This window comes from Chrysochloris asiatica, unplaced genomic scaffold, assembly GCF_000296735.1.
Source record: "Chrysochloris asiatica unplaced genomic scaffold, ChrAsi1.0 scaffold00059, whole genome shotgun sequence".
In the NCBI taxonomy this organism is placed as follows: Eukaryota; Metazoa; Chordata; class Mammalia; order Afrosoricida; family Chrysochloridae; genus Chrysochloris; species Chrysochloris asiatica.
In genome coordinates, this window is record NW_006408577.1 from 3,079,814 (window position 1) to 3,097,153 (window position 17,340).

Here is a 17,340-nt window from a genome sequence, read left to right on the forward strand (position 1 = left end):
ACCAGAGAGACTAGAACTGGGACATAAATAAATGACTGAATAGAACGAAGTTGAGGATAATGTCAAAAGAACACTAAGAATGATTTCTATGAAATATCTTAGTAATAATTTTGTTTTGTTGACAAGTTGAAATGATTATATTTGGGATGTTATTAATGTTATTGTTAGCTGCTGAGTCTGCCCACAACTCAAAAAAATTGAAAAAAAAAAGGGGATTGGGGAATGATACAGATAACTGAGCAAACGTCTTAAAGATGCATACTTGGAAAATTAAGAATTGAATGTAAGTTAACTCCAGTTTTCAACTTTTCTAACCAAAATGATCACCCCAGAGGCCACGAACATTTCTATTAGTTGATAAAATGTGGCGAAGTGTGTGAATCAATTCTTGATATTGTTAATATTGAAGAACTTAACCCCTGGAATTTAGTGTGATTGGAAGGTTTTATCATATATATAGTTGTTATTGTTAAGTGCCGTCGAGTCGGTTCGGACCTATAGCAACCATGTATAGGGTTTCTGAGGAGTGACTGATGAGCTTGAACTATTGACCTGCAGTTCAAATAGTTTTGCTGTCTGATGCAGTAACCCACAGCACCACACCAGGACACACTCTTTCTCTCTCTGTCTCTTCTGTCTCTCTGTGTCTCTCTCTATATATGTATATACATATATATGTATACACACACACACACACACACATATATATATATGTTGTTGTTGTTAAATGCCCTCCAGTTGGTTCTGACCCATAGTGACCATGTATAGGATTTCCAAGGAGCACCTGGTAAGCTTGAACCGCCAACCTTGCAGTTCGAATGGCTTTGCAGTTTGGCGCATTAACCCACAGCACCACACCATGTATATTCATATATGTATGTATTCCTGTTGTCTTTGAATGCCATGAAGATGAAATGAGTTTTTAATCCATAATCACAAAAAGACTCAGTCTAGATTTCTGTATATTTAATACATTTTTTTCCTAGTGGTTAACAGTTTATAGTTTAAAACATTTTCACAGTAGAGTTTTTATTTTTGTTCGGATATACCTAGTCCCATTCTGTCAAAAAAAAAAAATGAAGATGGCATAAATTAGAGACCTACAAGTGGTAAAGTTTATAATAAATAAATAAATAAATAAATAAATAAATAAATAAATAAATAAATAAATAAGTAAATAAATAAAACACATCAGCAAAGTGATACAAACACATAAAAAAGTAGTGAATTGTAAGTGATTTAGCAATTTATTTAATATTTTTATTTAAGTTTTCAAAAATGGCAAGATCAAAAGCAAAGACAGGGTCCATGATTTTTTCATAGAGGCTTATATAGGTCAATTTGTCGGGGGAAGCAAAACTTTGCCCATGTATTAAGTTCTAACAGCAGTAATTCACTGGAACTTTATAATCAGAGAACCCACAGCTCCCTGCAGACCTTGATTCCATCTGAGAAAATTCTAGAAAGCCTATTGTAAATGCATACTTGGACTGGGAATTAAAAATTCTCTCTCTATCTGAATACTAACTTGACAACATTTTTTGAGTACATACTGCATGTTCTTCCCTCTAAAAATAGACAAAGGCAGATATTTTTATTGGTGTTTAATAGGGGTATTTTGAAGATTTATATGGAAGAGAGTTGTAAGTTTTAAATTTTTTATCAATTACTAGTAGAAAATGAGAGGGCAAAATATAGATCTTAAAAAGGTATACTTGCCAGTTGACCTTGGTGTCCCTCACCTGGAAATGAAATCACTCTTATGGCTCAATTTTCATCTAGGCCTATAAAGTGTACACTAGTATTAGGGCAGGCAGTACACACACCTTCTAATAATAAATCATTTGAGATCAAAGGACAACATTTAGCCAAGGACACGTTCAGAGGGGTTAGGAAAGAGGGAGGAACAGAAACAGGAAACACAGGGAGGCAATGGGATCAGTGATGTTGCATTGCAGGATTTCAGTCAGTGACATGAAATAAAATACGTATGAATTTTTTCATGGAAAACTGACCTGCACTGTAAACCTTTACCCAATTCTCAACAAAAAGGGTAAAGCAATAAAAAGATATATTTACAAGAAATTTCAATAAAAATACAATTATGAAGATTAACTATTGTTTAATGAAATCCTAAATTGTTTTATATTTATATATTTCATTTCAGATTATGTGAAAAAATTTGGAGAAAATTTTGCATCGTGTCAAGTTGGGATATCTAGTTTTTACACAAAGGTATTAGTCTAAAAAAAATAGCTGCTATGAATACATATATATAAATGCTTACATCTTCAGAAGGTTTACAACATAGATATTATTCTTTGAGGTAACAGTTGTGTTACATTTAGCATAACATGTCTCTTAAGTTTGAGAGTGTCACCACTTTGTTTTTACCACTCAATATTCTGTATATATTTTGTGAAAATATTAATATTTGAATGGTTGCGACATACCAGACTAAGTATTATTAAAGAATATTTCTTTTCATCAAGCATTTAATGGAAATAAAAGGTACTACAGTTTTGATTTTCTTTTGTAGTTGTTAACGTAAGATTTGAACGTTTCTATCCAAATATGCTGTTTATAATTACTAGTTGAAAAGGAAAGGAAGCATGTGTGCCTGTATTTTTCATTAAAATTCTAAGAATTTAAGATTTAAGAATGTAATAGCATTATCTTATATCATATAGAGTTCCAAGCTCAATTATTCACTATCTAACACTCTAGAATGTACTGTGGAAGGTCACGGTTGTACTCAAACTCCAAGCACCCCAGTTTCTCTTAAGAACCCATTATAAATTCATTAATTTTTTCTGAGTCCATGAAGTCATGTTGTGTCAAGTCTTGAGTTAACAATTTCCATAAATATTACCTACTGTGTAAAAAAAAAATACTTAAAATAATGCTTTCTTTAGGTGAAGCATTGACTTAAAAAAAAAAAATTCAGGGTTGCTTCTTGTTGTGTTGATAAGTGCCGTCGAGTAGGTTCCGACTCATAGTGACTCTGTATAAGGTTTCTGAGGAACAACTGGTGAGTTTGAACCATGGACATTGCAGTTCAGACAAACTTTGGGAAGTTGAGTGCTTATCTTGTGATGCCCCATCAACATTCCAAGAAATGCTCAGGATCGCTAGCCGTTGTTTTTGTTAAGTGCCGTCAAGTAGGGTCCAGCTCATAGCGAGCCTGTGTATGGTTTCCAAGGAGTGGCTGGTGAATTTGAACCATCAACACTGTGGTTCAAAACAATCTTGCCTTCCAGTGCTCATCCTACAGCACTATACCAGGACTTCTCAGGATTGCTTAGAACTAAATAGGATTGATTGATTGCTGAAAGATATCATACTTTACCAGACTAGTATCTGCTCATTCCAACCTTGCCTCAGTTTTCTTATCCTAAATTCTTATTTATAGTCACATATGCCTCAAATTCCCTTTGCTAACATTGTTAAGGAAACTAGTCAAGTGATTTTTTTTTTGCTAATTGAAATAAACTAAGTCAACTTTTAACTCCTTGCAACATAAGATTGTCTCCTTTTTGTTATTGTTAAGTGTATTCAAGTCAATTCTAACACACAGTGACCATGTACCCGGTTTCTGAGGAGCAGCTGGTGGGTTTGAACCACCAACTTTGTGGTTTGCAGTCCATTACTTATTCTACAGTGCTGCACCAGGCTATTAATTACCTAGACTCAGTTTATTTTCATAGATTAGATACCACATTGATTTTCGCCCCAAAACTTTCTGCCTCCTATTTTAAAGTCCCCTGATAAATTGGAAATGAGTGTTTCAGAGTTCTTCTCTGAAATTTTATTTTTAGGTGGGAGTCTATAGGCCACTTGATTTATATATTTTAAATTCATAATCTGCTCAAATTTCAGAGATTTAATATTAAAAATCATTGCCTTCATGATTTATTTAAAATGTTGTGTAGCTGGAGGTTGTTTTAAGTGGTAAAATTGAACTTTTAAATGATGGTGATTTGTTTTTTTTCTTCCAGGATTTAATTGTGATGGGAGCCCCAGGATCATCTTATTGGACTGGCTCTCTCTTTGTCTACAATATAACTACAAATAAATATAAGGCATTTTTAGACAAGCAAAATCAAGTAAAATATGGAAGCTATTTAGGTACTGTATAAATAGACCAACTAAAATATTTCTACCATATTGACAGCATTGTTGTTGTGTGCCGTTGAGTCAGCTCCAACTCATAGTGACTCTGTATAGAATTTCCAAGAGCAGCTGGTGGATTTGAACTGATTACATATGGTTACCAGTTCAGTGTTTATCTTACAGCTCCACAACAGGTATCTTGATAGTAATACTTATAAATAAAGAAAATTATATTTTAAAAGATAGTAGTAATTTTTAGAATTAAGGAATTGTCTCTTTAAGGATAGAAGCTATGAAGCTTTGTTTATTTAGTATTTTGCATGTTTATATGTAGCCAAAATTATCAACATGTAATTCTTAGACTAGAACCCTTAATTGAATTCATTCTTTGCAAGGCACATTATGAAACACTTGTAAACTTATTATTATTATTACTCCCAAGCATCTTTGTTATTACATAGGTAGTATGTATTCAGTGTCATTATGAGTCAGAACCAACTTGACAGCATACAAAAACATTGGGTGGATACCTACCGCATGCCAGGCACTTTTGCAACCATTTTATATAAATTAGCTTATTTATTCATATCTGAGTATGTATAGTTTCTTCAAGGACTAACTGAAAGCCAGTAGGACTGAAAACCCTGTACTAGGCACAAATCAAACCAAACCCATTGCCACTGAGTCAATTCTGACTCAGAGGGACCCAATAGGACAGAGTTGAAGTGCGCTGTATTGTTTAGAGGAGTCCTGGTGTGGTGCCGTGGGTTCATGCACTGTACTACAAAGTCGGTTGGAACCTCAAGGTCAGCAGTTCAAGCTCACCATCGCTCCTTGGAAAACCTATTCAGGGGTGTATGAATCATAACCTACTTGATGGTACTTAAGCACAGCAACAAAAAATAGTATTTAGGAGCCTGTCCATCTTTACCAAAGTAGAATGCTACAATGGAGCAACTGATGGGTTTGAACCACTAACATTTCAGTAAGCAGCTAAGTGCTTAACCACTGTTCCATCAGGGCTCCTTATTTTAGGCAAGGAATAACATGGAGTGTTGTTGTTAAGTGCCATCGAGTCGGTTAAACGACCCTGTATAGGGTTTCTAATAAGTCACTGATGGATTTGAGCCTCTGACCTTGCACTTCAAACAGACGTTGTAGTCCAGTGCTTATCCTACAGTGACACCCTAGGACTCCAACATGGAGCATACAGGTCTAAAAACAACTCATGTATCTTCCTCTGAAAAATTATTTGAATATTTCTCATCATTTAACTATTAGATATTTTCTCCTCTTTCTTCTCCCTCTTTTCTTTCAATTATTATTATTGCTGTTATTAAAGATCCCATGTGACACAATGGGACTGTGGGCCCACAGCATATGGAGGTGGATAATCAGGGTCTTCAGGCAGAGAATGAGAGGAGGCCCCTGTCTCGCATGGTGGTGGTAGTTAAGGGGATCGTGCCAGGAGGTAGCAAGTGGTGAACAACAACCAACCCAACCACCACTATCACCCTCAATCCCTGTTGGCTCCACTATGGTGGGAAAGGCATGACAGTGAAGAGGAGCTTTCCAGAAAGAGTGGGAACACTGGCACCTAAGATGAGGAATAGCCCCTGACTCTTACATTATGCCAACTTAACATAATGACCTGGTCTTTGGAATCCAACCATGTCCTAAGTGAGGAGAGGGTGTCATTTTACCATTTGTATCATCATAAGATTAGTATAATAGGACTACTTTTATGCCAAAAATGCTTATGATTAGGAAGGTTTTTATTAAAGTTTTAAAATATTATGTTTTATGTAATCTAAAATATTTGTTGTAATCCTAGAAGCTACCATGTCCTGATGCTACACTGGGATCAGCAAACTAAATGTATAGGAGGTTTACTCAATTTCTTTGAAAATACAGAATTGTCTACAATTTTACAGCAATAAGTTTTTGAATACTGCACTAAATATCCTTAGAACTTTGTTTAACGTCATCATATTGAATTGCATCTCATTTAATTTTAGGATTGGGTTTGCACTTATTGTAAATGATGATGCTCGTGTTTTTGTTTTTGCGCTTTTTCACATTTCACTTATTGTAAATGATGATTCTCTTGTTTGTCTCACTTTTCCTGAAGGATACTCAGTTGGAGCTGGTCATTTTCAGAGTCCACACACTACAGAAGTGGTTGGAGGAGCTCCTCAACATGAACAGATTGGTAAAGTAAGACTTACATTTTTGTATTTATTTCTTTACAAAGATTCGAGTAAATGGTGTGAGAAAATAAGGAGATATTAAGGCAGAAACTGCAAAAAATCCAAGGAGTAAAGTGTTAGAGATGATGATAAATAACACTCTTAAGTATTGGAACTGGTGAAAGAGGCTTGATTGTTAGGAGTAATGGAATTGAAAAGCTTTAAAGAAAGTTATATAGGTCAAATTAAACTATTCTTTCTTATGAATAAAATATTTTTAAAGTAGAATTATGAAAAGACGTTCTAGGAATTTGTTTATCAACTTTATATCTGAAGAGAAATTGAGACAGCTATATGTTTTGTAGTAAGACTAGAGGAGAGAGAAAATGTTTTTCCTAATGCTAGTTTTTGCTAGCGAGCTGTGAATGTTAGTTCCTCAGTCTTTCTGAGGCTTCCTTTTAAAAGGGCAACAGACAACGCTTCTGTACCCTTTCTATGGGATCAATACGATAGTATCTGAAAATGTAATTTTGTAAGTAAGACATTTTTCTGTGAATGTGGGCCTCTAAACCTTTTGTATCACTCTTAAAATGATTTTAGTATGTAAATAGTTCATAAATTATGAAAACTGATGTTTTGATCAAATGAAAGTAAGTTGTTTTTGCTTTTGTGTTTTAAGTGAAAGCAGTGTAACCCTTTCTAATTCTTTCCCCAATTGCAGGCATACATATTCAGCATTGAGGAAAAAGAGCTAAATATTGTATATGAAATGAAAGGTAAAAAGGTAATATATCTCTACCTTTAGTATCACTGAGAGCTTTTTCAAGTAGACCTGCTTTTTTTCTCAATGATTGGATCTGGTTTGCTTTGAGGCAGCTTGGATCATATTTCGGAGCTTCCATCTGTGCAGTGGACCTCAATGCAGATGGCCTCTCAGATCTACTTGTGGGAGCACCCATGCAGAGCACCATCAGGGAAGAAGGAAGAGTTTTTGTGTACATCAACTCTGGCGTGGTATGTCCAATTGGCCCACAAATTCAAAGTCTTTTATGGAATAATGATCAAAAGTGAAATGATTCTTAATTCCAGTATTATGATAAACTGTAGATTCTTAAGTTTGTTTGCTGCTCAAAGACCAAGTTTCAATATTGCACTGATGCTCTAAAAATAAATGGAACACAATGATGAATGGGCAGCCGTCTCATTTTGATATTCCAAAGTATGAGATAAATTGTTCTGGAGCTTTTCTTCTCACAGTTTAACTCCAGTAGTTCAAGCTTTTTTCAGGTTTATTATACCGATCTGATTTTTAAAAAATTATTTCATAATCCTCCAAAATGTGAATTTTTAATTGGTTCTGTAGTGAATAATCTCACATCTTTTCATAAACTATAGTATTCTAATATGTAACAAATGATATAATAATAGATTTAAAAGATAAATATTAATTATTTTTTATTTCTTGGCTTGAAACTTTAGAAATAAGGTGTGTCTTGATAAAATTTTAATTTGCGCAATCCCTATAGATTATATTCTTGATTAGAATGAATATAAAATTGTCATCATTTATTTCAAAGTGGTTATGTTAGTTGTGGAGATAGGTAATCACTGCTTAGGATGTGATTTTTAAATTGCAAATAATATTATGGCATAAAAATTGATGACTTGGTAATTCAGTTTGCTGATTTTATCTTGCCAACCTAGCTCTTTAACATTAAATCAAAACAAAGAATTGATAGGGTCTTAATGGGGTCTTCTTGGCCTGTTTCTTCATTTTAAAGAAGAGTTGCATTCTGAGAAAATTGGATCATTTTTTATGGAAAATAATTTTTTCAGTCAACCAGGTGTCACCAAACTAAATTATGTTCCATAAGGTGTTGTTAACCTTGCTTAGTGATTTCAGAGAATTTGATAAATTCTTATACTAACCATCAGATGAATTGTGAGAGCAAACACTCATTTGATAAAGCTGAGAGGTTCTCTAAGTACTAACCGTAGAGCAAGAAGGTTTTGCACTGGGATTTCTGAAGCTGTGTTTAAATGTAGATGTAATAGTACATGCTCATCTTCTACAAGGTGATCATTAGAATAATATTAATTGTGCTATCAGGAAATAATTTTTTCTTTTATAGGCAAGTCACATCCTTCCTCTCCATAAATGGTCTTCCTTATATTTAACTACCTCCTCATTCTGCTAGTTTCTATTTTTCTTTCCCTTTAAAACTACACTTGGTGAGAACAGTTTAAACAGTAGTTTATACACCTAGAAAGGATGAGTTGGGATCTCTTTTTTCCATTGAAATTGTAAGCAATTCTAATATGTAAAGCAAATATAAGGGGAACTGCTTTGGTTGAAGGGCAAAAGAGGAATTCCGTGAGTAACCTACTTTTTGCGCTTCACTCAAGACTTCTGTGAGGCACCACAGTTGAGTGGTGGTGGTGGTGGTATATGCCAAGGAGTTGGTTCCAACTCATAGCAGCCTTGCATAGGGTTTCTGAGGCTGTAAATCTTTATGAGAACAGAAAGCCTCATTTCTCTCCCGCAGAACTGTTGACCTTAAGGTTATTAACCTGACTCATAACCACTATGCTACCAGAGCTCATTATCACAGAAGGATGTTGTTGTTGTTGTTTGTTGCTAAGTGCCATCGAGTCGATTCTGACCCATAGCGACCCTGGATTGGGTTTCCAAGGAGCAGCTGGTGAGCTTGAACCGCCGATCTTGCAGTTCAAACGACTTTACAGTCTGATGCATTAGCCCACAGAGCCACACCAGGACTCCTCCTACAAAAGAATGCTAGGGTTAATTTCATAATTCATTTCAGCTTTTCAAACTTATGGTATATCATATTTTTATGCAAGTAATGTGCACGTTATGACAGCTTTTGCAAAACATATAACCCCTCATGAATTAATTTCCTGTGTACACTATGTCCGTTTTATGTGTGTTTGTCTTATTTGTGTAGGCACATTATATGTGAAAATTACAGTTATTATCCTTTTGTCGTTCCTTTTTATCCTCCTACTTCTAAATTAAAATTGTAAGAGCTGCTCCATTTCTTTTACTCTTCCACTCAAAAAGCCTCACTGGATCCCTATATTAAGAGTAAATTTTCCCTGACATTCAAAGTCCCACACCTTGAGACTAATCTGATTTCTTTTTCTCAACTTACTTATAGCTAAATTCTTTAAGATGTGTGTTTTGCAGATGCTTTTCCTGCATGTCCAAGTTGAACCAAACCTTGAACACCTACTTTGAGTGCCATCTCTTTTATGAAATCTCTTCTGGTTCTTAATTTGCTCACCTTGCTTCTTAATGTTCCAAAAGAATTTCTAATTTCTCCTAAGTCATTCGTATGTTTGTGCTAAGCATTTCCTGCAATTATGAACTTCTTGAGCGAAAGAAATGTTTCTTATATGAAGGGTATTCAAGAAGTTTATGGAAAAATGGAATTGAAAAGCATTGGAATTTTTCCACAAACATTTTGAAGCCCCCTTGCAGACAGCTTTGCACAGTGCACTCTTGTTAGTATGAGCTCAATAAATATTTACTAAATTGAATTATCAAAATGATTTATTGATTTCCAAAGCTAGGGATCATGCATTTGACAATTTTTATGTTCTCTGAGCTTTAATCATACATTACATGTGTTGACATACTCAATAAGTATTTATTGAATTGTACTAATGTGTGTACTAAAGCTCAGTCTGTAGTTTGTCCAACTTGTTTGAAGCATTAGGGGAAAATCCATAATCAATTACAACAGTAAATTAGGTGTAAAGTTGTCAGGAGTATTATAATGACACCTTTCTCCCTTTTCTATCTAGGGAGCAGTAATGAATGAAATGGAAACAGAGCTCGTTGGAAGTGACAAATATGCTGCAAGATTTGGGGAATCTATAGCTAATCTTGGCGACATTGATAATGATGGTTTTGAAGGTAATTAAAAGTATCTAATTTGGTACTTCATTTCAGCATTTAAAATAGTGCAAGGAAGAGAATATGATTGAAGTTTTGTGTTTCTAGCCCATCTGTGGAAAACGGAGCCAGAATGATGTGCTAAATTTGTTTTTTTCCTTTTTAGTGTTACATCTGGCTTCATCTAGATTGTCAACAGTAGATTATTAATATTAGTAGAGGATGATATTCATAATACTTTATTTCATTGATTTTAAGGCACACACAAAGGCAAAACAAAACAAAACAAAAAACCTTGTAGGCTAGATAGAATTGCCCCATAGGATTTCCAAGCTTTATGGAGATAGATTGCCCCATTGTTCTTACATGTAGCAGCTGAATGTGGTTTTCAACGAGTAGCACAGTAAAGACGCTGACCCAACAGATGTTGGCTGCACGCCTAGAACAAGCTTCTAGAAGTTTCCTGCTATGACAGGTGCTCCTGTTTTTGCTGCTGCATTCATTGTGAGGGAACTTGGGGATCCCAGGAGATGGGACATCTGGGGAACTTTTACACAGTGGTGATTTACCAACTGATATGTTTGTTTTGTTATGGAGGTATTTTAATAATTTAATAAAAGGTACTTTTATAACGGTGCATATTGTCTGGATATTAATCCTACCTGCATTTAAAATTTGCTTTAAAAATGTAGTTCTAATAGTTACCAAGTCTGTTAATACTGTGCTTAGAACGATAATGGGTTTCAGAGGATAATGTATGAATTCTTAGAGTTCAATAAATAACTATTTAGGGTTAAGAATGTGTCTTTCTTCTTGATATGGCCAGTGGCAATTGGCATATGGTAATTGCTAATGATGTAAAACACATATTTGACTAAAACTGTACTTGAATATTAGAAACAAATGAGGGATTCTATAAAGTCTCATTTTCTTAAATTCTGCTTATGCCGAAATGCCTCAACCTACTTCAAATGTATAAACTGCATTCTTCCACAAGACAGTTCCCAAATAATTGTTTTTAGAACCTGTTTCCAATAAGTACTACTGAAGTAGTGTAATTTTGAAGTCATGTAATTTGAATCTTGCTATGGTACTGTAGGATAAACACTGGACTGCAAGTCTGGTGGTTCTGGACTTTTTTTTTTAAACTTTCATTTTTAAAAGGAAAGGAGAAAACATGTACAGATAGATATGTTTATGGTTATTTTGCTTGCACATTAAAATATATTAAGGCATTTTAAAGGTCTTATAAAATTTGGCTATGAAGATTATGTCATTTAAAAAAATCAACAATTTTGTCATGTTTATTGAACATTTGTAGTGTGTTATATGTATCATGCGTGGTATAGATTATGTACTATGAAAAGTTTAGATGAAGAAATATTGGCACTCTGTCTAATTGTATAATCAAATGGAATTTTAAGGTTAACACACCAAAAAATAATTCTTTTTAGTGGCAAGTTTAAACACATAGAGGCAACCTACTTAGTAAACAATCTATATTGTAAAACCACGTTTATACCCCTTGATAGTGCACGTGGTGTATGAAATAATATTTTCTTTTAAAGCACAAAATTATCACTTAGTGAAATACTGTGTTTACTTGTGTTCCATTCTGTATCTAATTCTAACTGATACGTTTAAGAAAGACGATTCACTATTTTGAATGAGACAATATATGTATGTATGTGGGTGTATACACACATGTGAGAAATTATTTATATGGCATCAAATGTCATTGATAAACCTGAATTATTTATCTAATCAAATACAGAGTTGCAGAACTATCATAACAATAGTCAAGTTCCCTCATCAAAAATGCTCTAGTGCCTAGGAAAGCCCCAGGCAATCTTTCAGGGGCATGAAGGACAGACAGAAAATATTCTGTATAAGACATGTAAGAAGAGGGACTTTTTGGGTACAGTTCATTGTTTTAGGGTCTATATGAGAATCTTGCTTTGAACAGTACTTCCTTGTCTGAGAGTCCTCCGACATGTAATGTCTTTATATCTGGAAGATTGTTATTCAAATAATCATTTAAACATGTATTCCAATATATTTTTATTATAATTTATTGCATTTTTGGTGAAAGTATATACACCAAAACAGCTTCCCACTCAGCAATTTCGCCACATAATATTCAATGACATTGATTACATTCTTCAGTTTGTATCAGCAATATCATTATTTTCTTTCTTGTTGTTCCACTCATACTAATTAATCACATTATCCTCAGACTTTCCATCTATGTTTCATGATGTCATTTGGACTCATAATTATTTTCATCTAGATATTTAGTTCATTCAGTGAATAAAAGTAATTATCCTTAGCAAAGTCATAGGAGTCTTGACATCACCTGTTGTTGTTGATAAGTGTCGTAGAGTCAGTTCTGAGTCATAGTCATCCTATATAGGATCTCTGAGGAGCAGCTAGTGGATTTGAACAACTAACCTTGCAGTTAGCAGTCCAGCGCTTATCCTACAGTGCCATGCTAGGCCTCTTTGACATCAACTAACACTTATATAATGCTTAAGATGCAGGTGCCATACTATTAGCCTTTTAATTGTTTTTGTTTTTTTTTTTGAAAGTTTCATTGTAAATTAAAAGAAGGTTTACAGAGAAGACCATCCATTTTACATAAAACATATCATACAATTTGTTTCATCTCAATGATTGCAATCCCTTCATGTATCAACAGTTAGCCCACTTCCCCCCTCTTGTTCTTGTTTCCTTTCCACCCTTATTCCCAAGGAGCTCTAGTAGCGTAGTGGTTACGAATCGGGCTGCCAACCTCAAGGTTGGCAGTTTGAAACTACCAGCTGTTCTGCAGGAGAAAAATGAGGCTTTCTGCTCCCGTAAAGATTTATAGCCTCAGAAACCCTGTTCAGGGTCGCTATGAGTCAGAACCGACTCCACGGTACTTAACAGCTTCAGCTCCTTCCCCACCCTTCTGAACTTAGTCCTTAGGTAAATGTTGCCCTTTTGATCTTTAATGGTTGACCATTCCTTAGTGAGCATACCTTACTTGTGTTGTTGTCCTCCCTATATGCATATCTACTGGTTAGCTGAAAAATTGGTTGTAGGGGTGGGTTCCATTCCAGACCTGAAGGGATGTCTAAAGCTATGGTGCTCAGGATTGTCCAATCTCTTTCTGACCTATAAGCCTGGTCTGTTTTTATAGTTTTGGATTTTGTTCCACATTGTCTCCCACTCTATCCAGGACCTTCTAATGTGATCCCTTCCAGAGCAGTTATTATTAAAAGAGCACAGTTCTCAGAATGAAACTGCTTACATTTTGAGCTAATATGCTTTTTAGTTGAAAGATGCTTTCAGGAGATAGTTTCTATTCAAGTTTTAAGGTTATCTCAAAGCAGTAGTTTCAAGGATTCTTCCTGATTCAATGAAACTAATGTTCTGTTTGAGGTTCTGGTCATTATTTTCTTTCTCTTCAATCAGGATGCGTCTATTGTGATCCTGTTCAGAACTTTGGGTAGTAGTTGTTGTTTTTGTTGTTGTTGGGTAGTAGTAACCGAGCACAATCTAGTGCTTCTGGTCTCAAGGTAGAGGAGGTTCGATTTCAATGTATATTTGAGCCACAAGTAATTTCATCTACAAATCACAGTCATTTACATTTATGCTGGTTCACTACAGCAAATTATTTATAATAATGTAGCTCCTTACTTTGTCCATTTTCTATTTTATTTTATGTTTTGCATTTTGGATATTAGCAAATGATTTGGAAATAGGGTCAATGTGTTTTAGTTCTTCACTGAAGTTTTTAATTCCATTCCATTATCTGCTAGGATGAGATAACAGGGAATCTACATTTTATAAATCTCTATGTGCTTTTTGTTGTTGTTGTTGTTGTTAGTGTTATGGTTAGAACTAGGTGAGTGTTAAGGATAGAGGTTGAGCTAGAGTTAGGAGTAAGGCTTGTTCTAGTTTTAGGATTAGAGCTAGGTATATTTTTCATTTATTTATTTACTTGAAATCTACTTGATTTCCTTTTCCTTTGAAAGTTCTGTAACTACATTAGTCACTTTAAAAAAAACAACCAAAGAAACCTTTATGGTCTATTTTTGCTGCAACTAGTTTCTCTGGGTCCCTATTTTCAGTCTTGTAGATTTCTTTGAATCTGAATATTTCTATATTAGGATTGAGTTCTGGGTGATAATGTCTCAGATTGTTGGCTGCTGTTGTTCAGTCTCTGTCTGAAGAATTCCCTGTAGTAATTTGTGTAAAATTATCTGGCATTTCAAATTATTTTATTATCTGTTTATCTGAAAATGTCCTGATTTCACCATCATATTTGATAGACAGATTAGATAGATAAATGATGCTTGGTTGGCATTTTTTTCCTTTGAGAGTTTTATATATGCCTGTCTAGTTTCTGCTGATAAATCAGAGGTTACAATGATCAGTTCTCCTTTGTAGGTAACTTTTTGTTTTTCCTGAACTGCTCTCAGGATTCTTTCATTGTTTTTGGTTTTAAAAAGTGTATTATGTCTTGGTGATTTTCTTTGGGGATCTATCCTGTTTGGATTCATTCAACTTCTTGAGTGGCTATATTCTCATCTTTCTTGATGTTAGGGAAGTTTTCTTCCAAAAATTCTTAGACAATTTTATATATATACAGAAAATATATATACTTCCTGTTCTGGAATTCGAATCATGTGTGGTCCATTCCTCTTGATAGTATCCCATATGAATCTTAGGCTTCAGATTTTTTTAAAGTTCTTTTTTTGATTGTTCATCTTGTTAAGTTGTTAAGTGCCATCAAGTCAATTCTGACGCATAGTGACCCTGTATAGGGTTTCCAGGGAGAGATTGGTGGGTTTAAACTGCTGACCTTGTGATTAGCAGCTCAGTGCTTATCCAAGAGATTGGTCTTCAAGTTCATTAATTTGGCCTTTCATTGATTCAAATCTACTTTGCCCTTTTAATCTGTTTCTGTAATCTTAGCATTACTCTTTTGTCTTTCTAATTGCTGTTTTTTTTTTTAATAGTTCCATGTTTTTCTTTTATTTTGTCGGTTTGGTTCTTGAATTCATCTAACATTTTACCTGTTCTTCTTGATTCCATCTGCAGTTTTCTCAATAATTCTCATAATCCATTTAAGATACCTAACTATCTTTCTTTTAAATTTCTTATCTAGTAGTTCTGATACCATTTCTGGTATTATATTTCCTGACTCTGTTTTTATTCACTAGTTTGAGGCACTCTGTCTTGTTTCTTCATGTAAGTTGAAATTGTCTGTTTCCTATGAGACATTGTAGTGTCATTTTCATATTTAATTGATGATTATAAGTTGGTGTGTTCTCAGGCACTCACCACCTGCCTCCTGGTTGATGTGATAGAGACCTGGAGTGAAAATACAGTTCTCTGTCAGCTGTTTGTGTAGCATAGTTCAGGGCAGGTTCACTAGGGTCCAGAAGCAGTGGTGGTATGCCCTGTACCCAACCCTAGGTAAGTGGTGGTGGTGATGGTTGTGTTTGTGGAGTCCAACACATAATGACCCTGTATAGCAGTGCCGAGATTGAAAATCTTTATGGTGTACAAAGCTTCACCTTTTTCACATGGAGCAGCTGGTAGATTAGAACTTCTAATCTTGCAGTTAGCAGCGAAATGCACTATATAGCTAGAACTACTTAACCCCAGGTAGAACAGAGGCTAAGCAAGAAGAAATAGCACTGACTACTGAATTGGTGACTGTAGAGATTGTCCATGCCACTGGCTACCAGGACGGGCCAGGAACAAGGGAGAGCCACAAACCCCTTGTCACCAAACTCCAACCATATCACATGCCTACAGGCCCTAGATCGACAGCTGCTTGGAAATGTCTAAGATGGCTGCGTGCTCCAGGACAGCCTACAGTCCTCCCTTTCTCTTTTCTCTCACTACTCCTGCTCTGCTTCCTCATCCAGTCAGCACTCAGTCTACCTTCCCATCCTATCCTCAGAAGCTCAGCGTTCCAGGATCACCATCTGTATCTGCTTTATGTCATCTTCCATGTCTTTGTTGTAGAGGGTCTGCTCAGTGCATCTGCTTACTCTTCCACTTGCCCCACAAGCCTGTCTGTGTTTTTCTTTTTTTTTTAAAAGAGTGCTGGTGATGCTGTAGGATAAGCACTGGTCTGCTAAACAGATGGTTGGCAGTTCAAACTCACTAGTCAATCTGTGAGAGAAAGATGAGGCTTTCTGCTCTCATGTGGCGCTGTGGGATAAAGTACTGAAATGCAAGTCAGTCTGAACTTCAAGGTCAGTGATTCAAACTCATCAGCCACTCCTTGGAAACACTATACAGTGTGACTGTGAGTTGGAACCCACTTGATGGCACATAAAAGCAACAACAACAACAAAGATTTATACCTTTGGAAACACTATACAGGTGGCTGTGAGGTGGGATCAATTCAACGGCACGTAACAATCCAGCATGTGGAGTTTTATCCTTTTCTCCCATCTTCTATCTTAATTATTTTTGTAGTGTACATGGATATATAGTGTTTGTAGTAGTAAGAGTGTATTTGTGGTAGTGAGAATGGGACTGTGTAAGTAAGAATGAAAGCCATACCTGTTCTGTTCTGTTTCTTCTACCTCTAGTCTAAAGATGTACATCAGACTTAGTCTTTTACAGTGAACAATTTTGTGGTATTTGCATAGCAGATCTAAAGTATCTGGCCATCAGCTATGTCATACTAAACAAAATTAAAGTTACTTATTTTTCTTCAAAAGGCAAATATCAGAATCCTGTTTCTTGTGTCCTTATAAAAGCAAAGCAAGTCATTCTCTAAGGAGGTACTCTATCAATTTGAGAAAAGTTCAGTGTAAAAATCACATCAAAAGTTAGGAGAAAGTCATGGGATGGATGGATGGGTATGGATGGATGGAATGATGGCTGAATGGGTAAGTTGGTAGGTAGGTACATAGAACTAGTATTTTGGATTTCAGATGTAAAATAGATATGGCAAGACAACTGGCTTTTTTCACCTAGAACCATTTTATCTGACTTTTAGGTTAGTGTTCAGTGTTCTGAAGGAAGAATCATAGTGTGATTTTGCAGTTACAGTTTATAAATTGTATTATTTTCTGTGCTCTGGAAATAGATATTGCCTATTATCAA

General features: G+C 35.2%; 1 protein-coding gene across 1 annotated transcript in view; it reads left to right on the forward strand.

Annotated features, from left to right (window-relative positions):
• The window catches only part of ITGA4 (integrin, alpha 4 (antigen CD49D, alpha 4 subunit of VLA-4 receptor)), a 111,814-nt gene that overhangs the window by 35,847 nt on the left and 58,627 nt on the right, over nt 1-17,340 (forward strand). The window contains exons 5-10 of the mRNA XM_006864009.1: nt 2,168-2,235; nt 3,999-4,128; nt 6,245-6,330; nt 7,024-7,086; nt 7,179-7,316; nt 10,131-10,242. Coding sequence (XP_006864071.1) covers nt 2,168-2,235; nt 3,999-4,128; nt 6,245-6,330; nt 7,024-7,086; nt 7,179-7,316; nt 10,131-10,242 — 597 coding nt within the window. The remainder of the gene's footprint in view (nt 1-2,167; nt 2,236-3,998; nt 4,129-6,244; nt 6,331-7,023; nt 7,087-7,178; nt 7,317-10,130; nt 10,243-17,340) is intronic.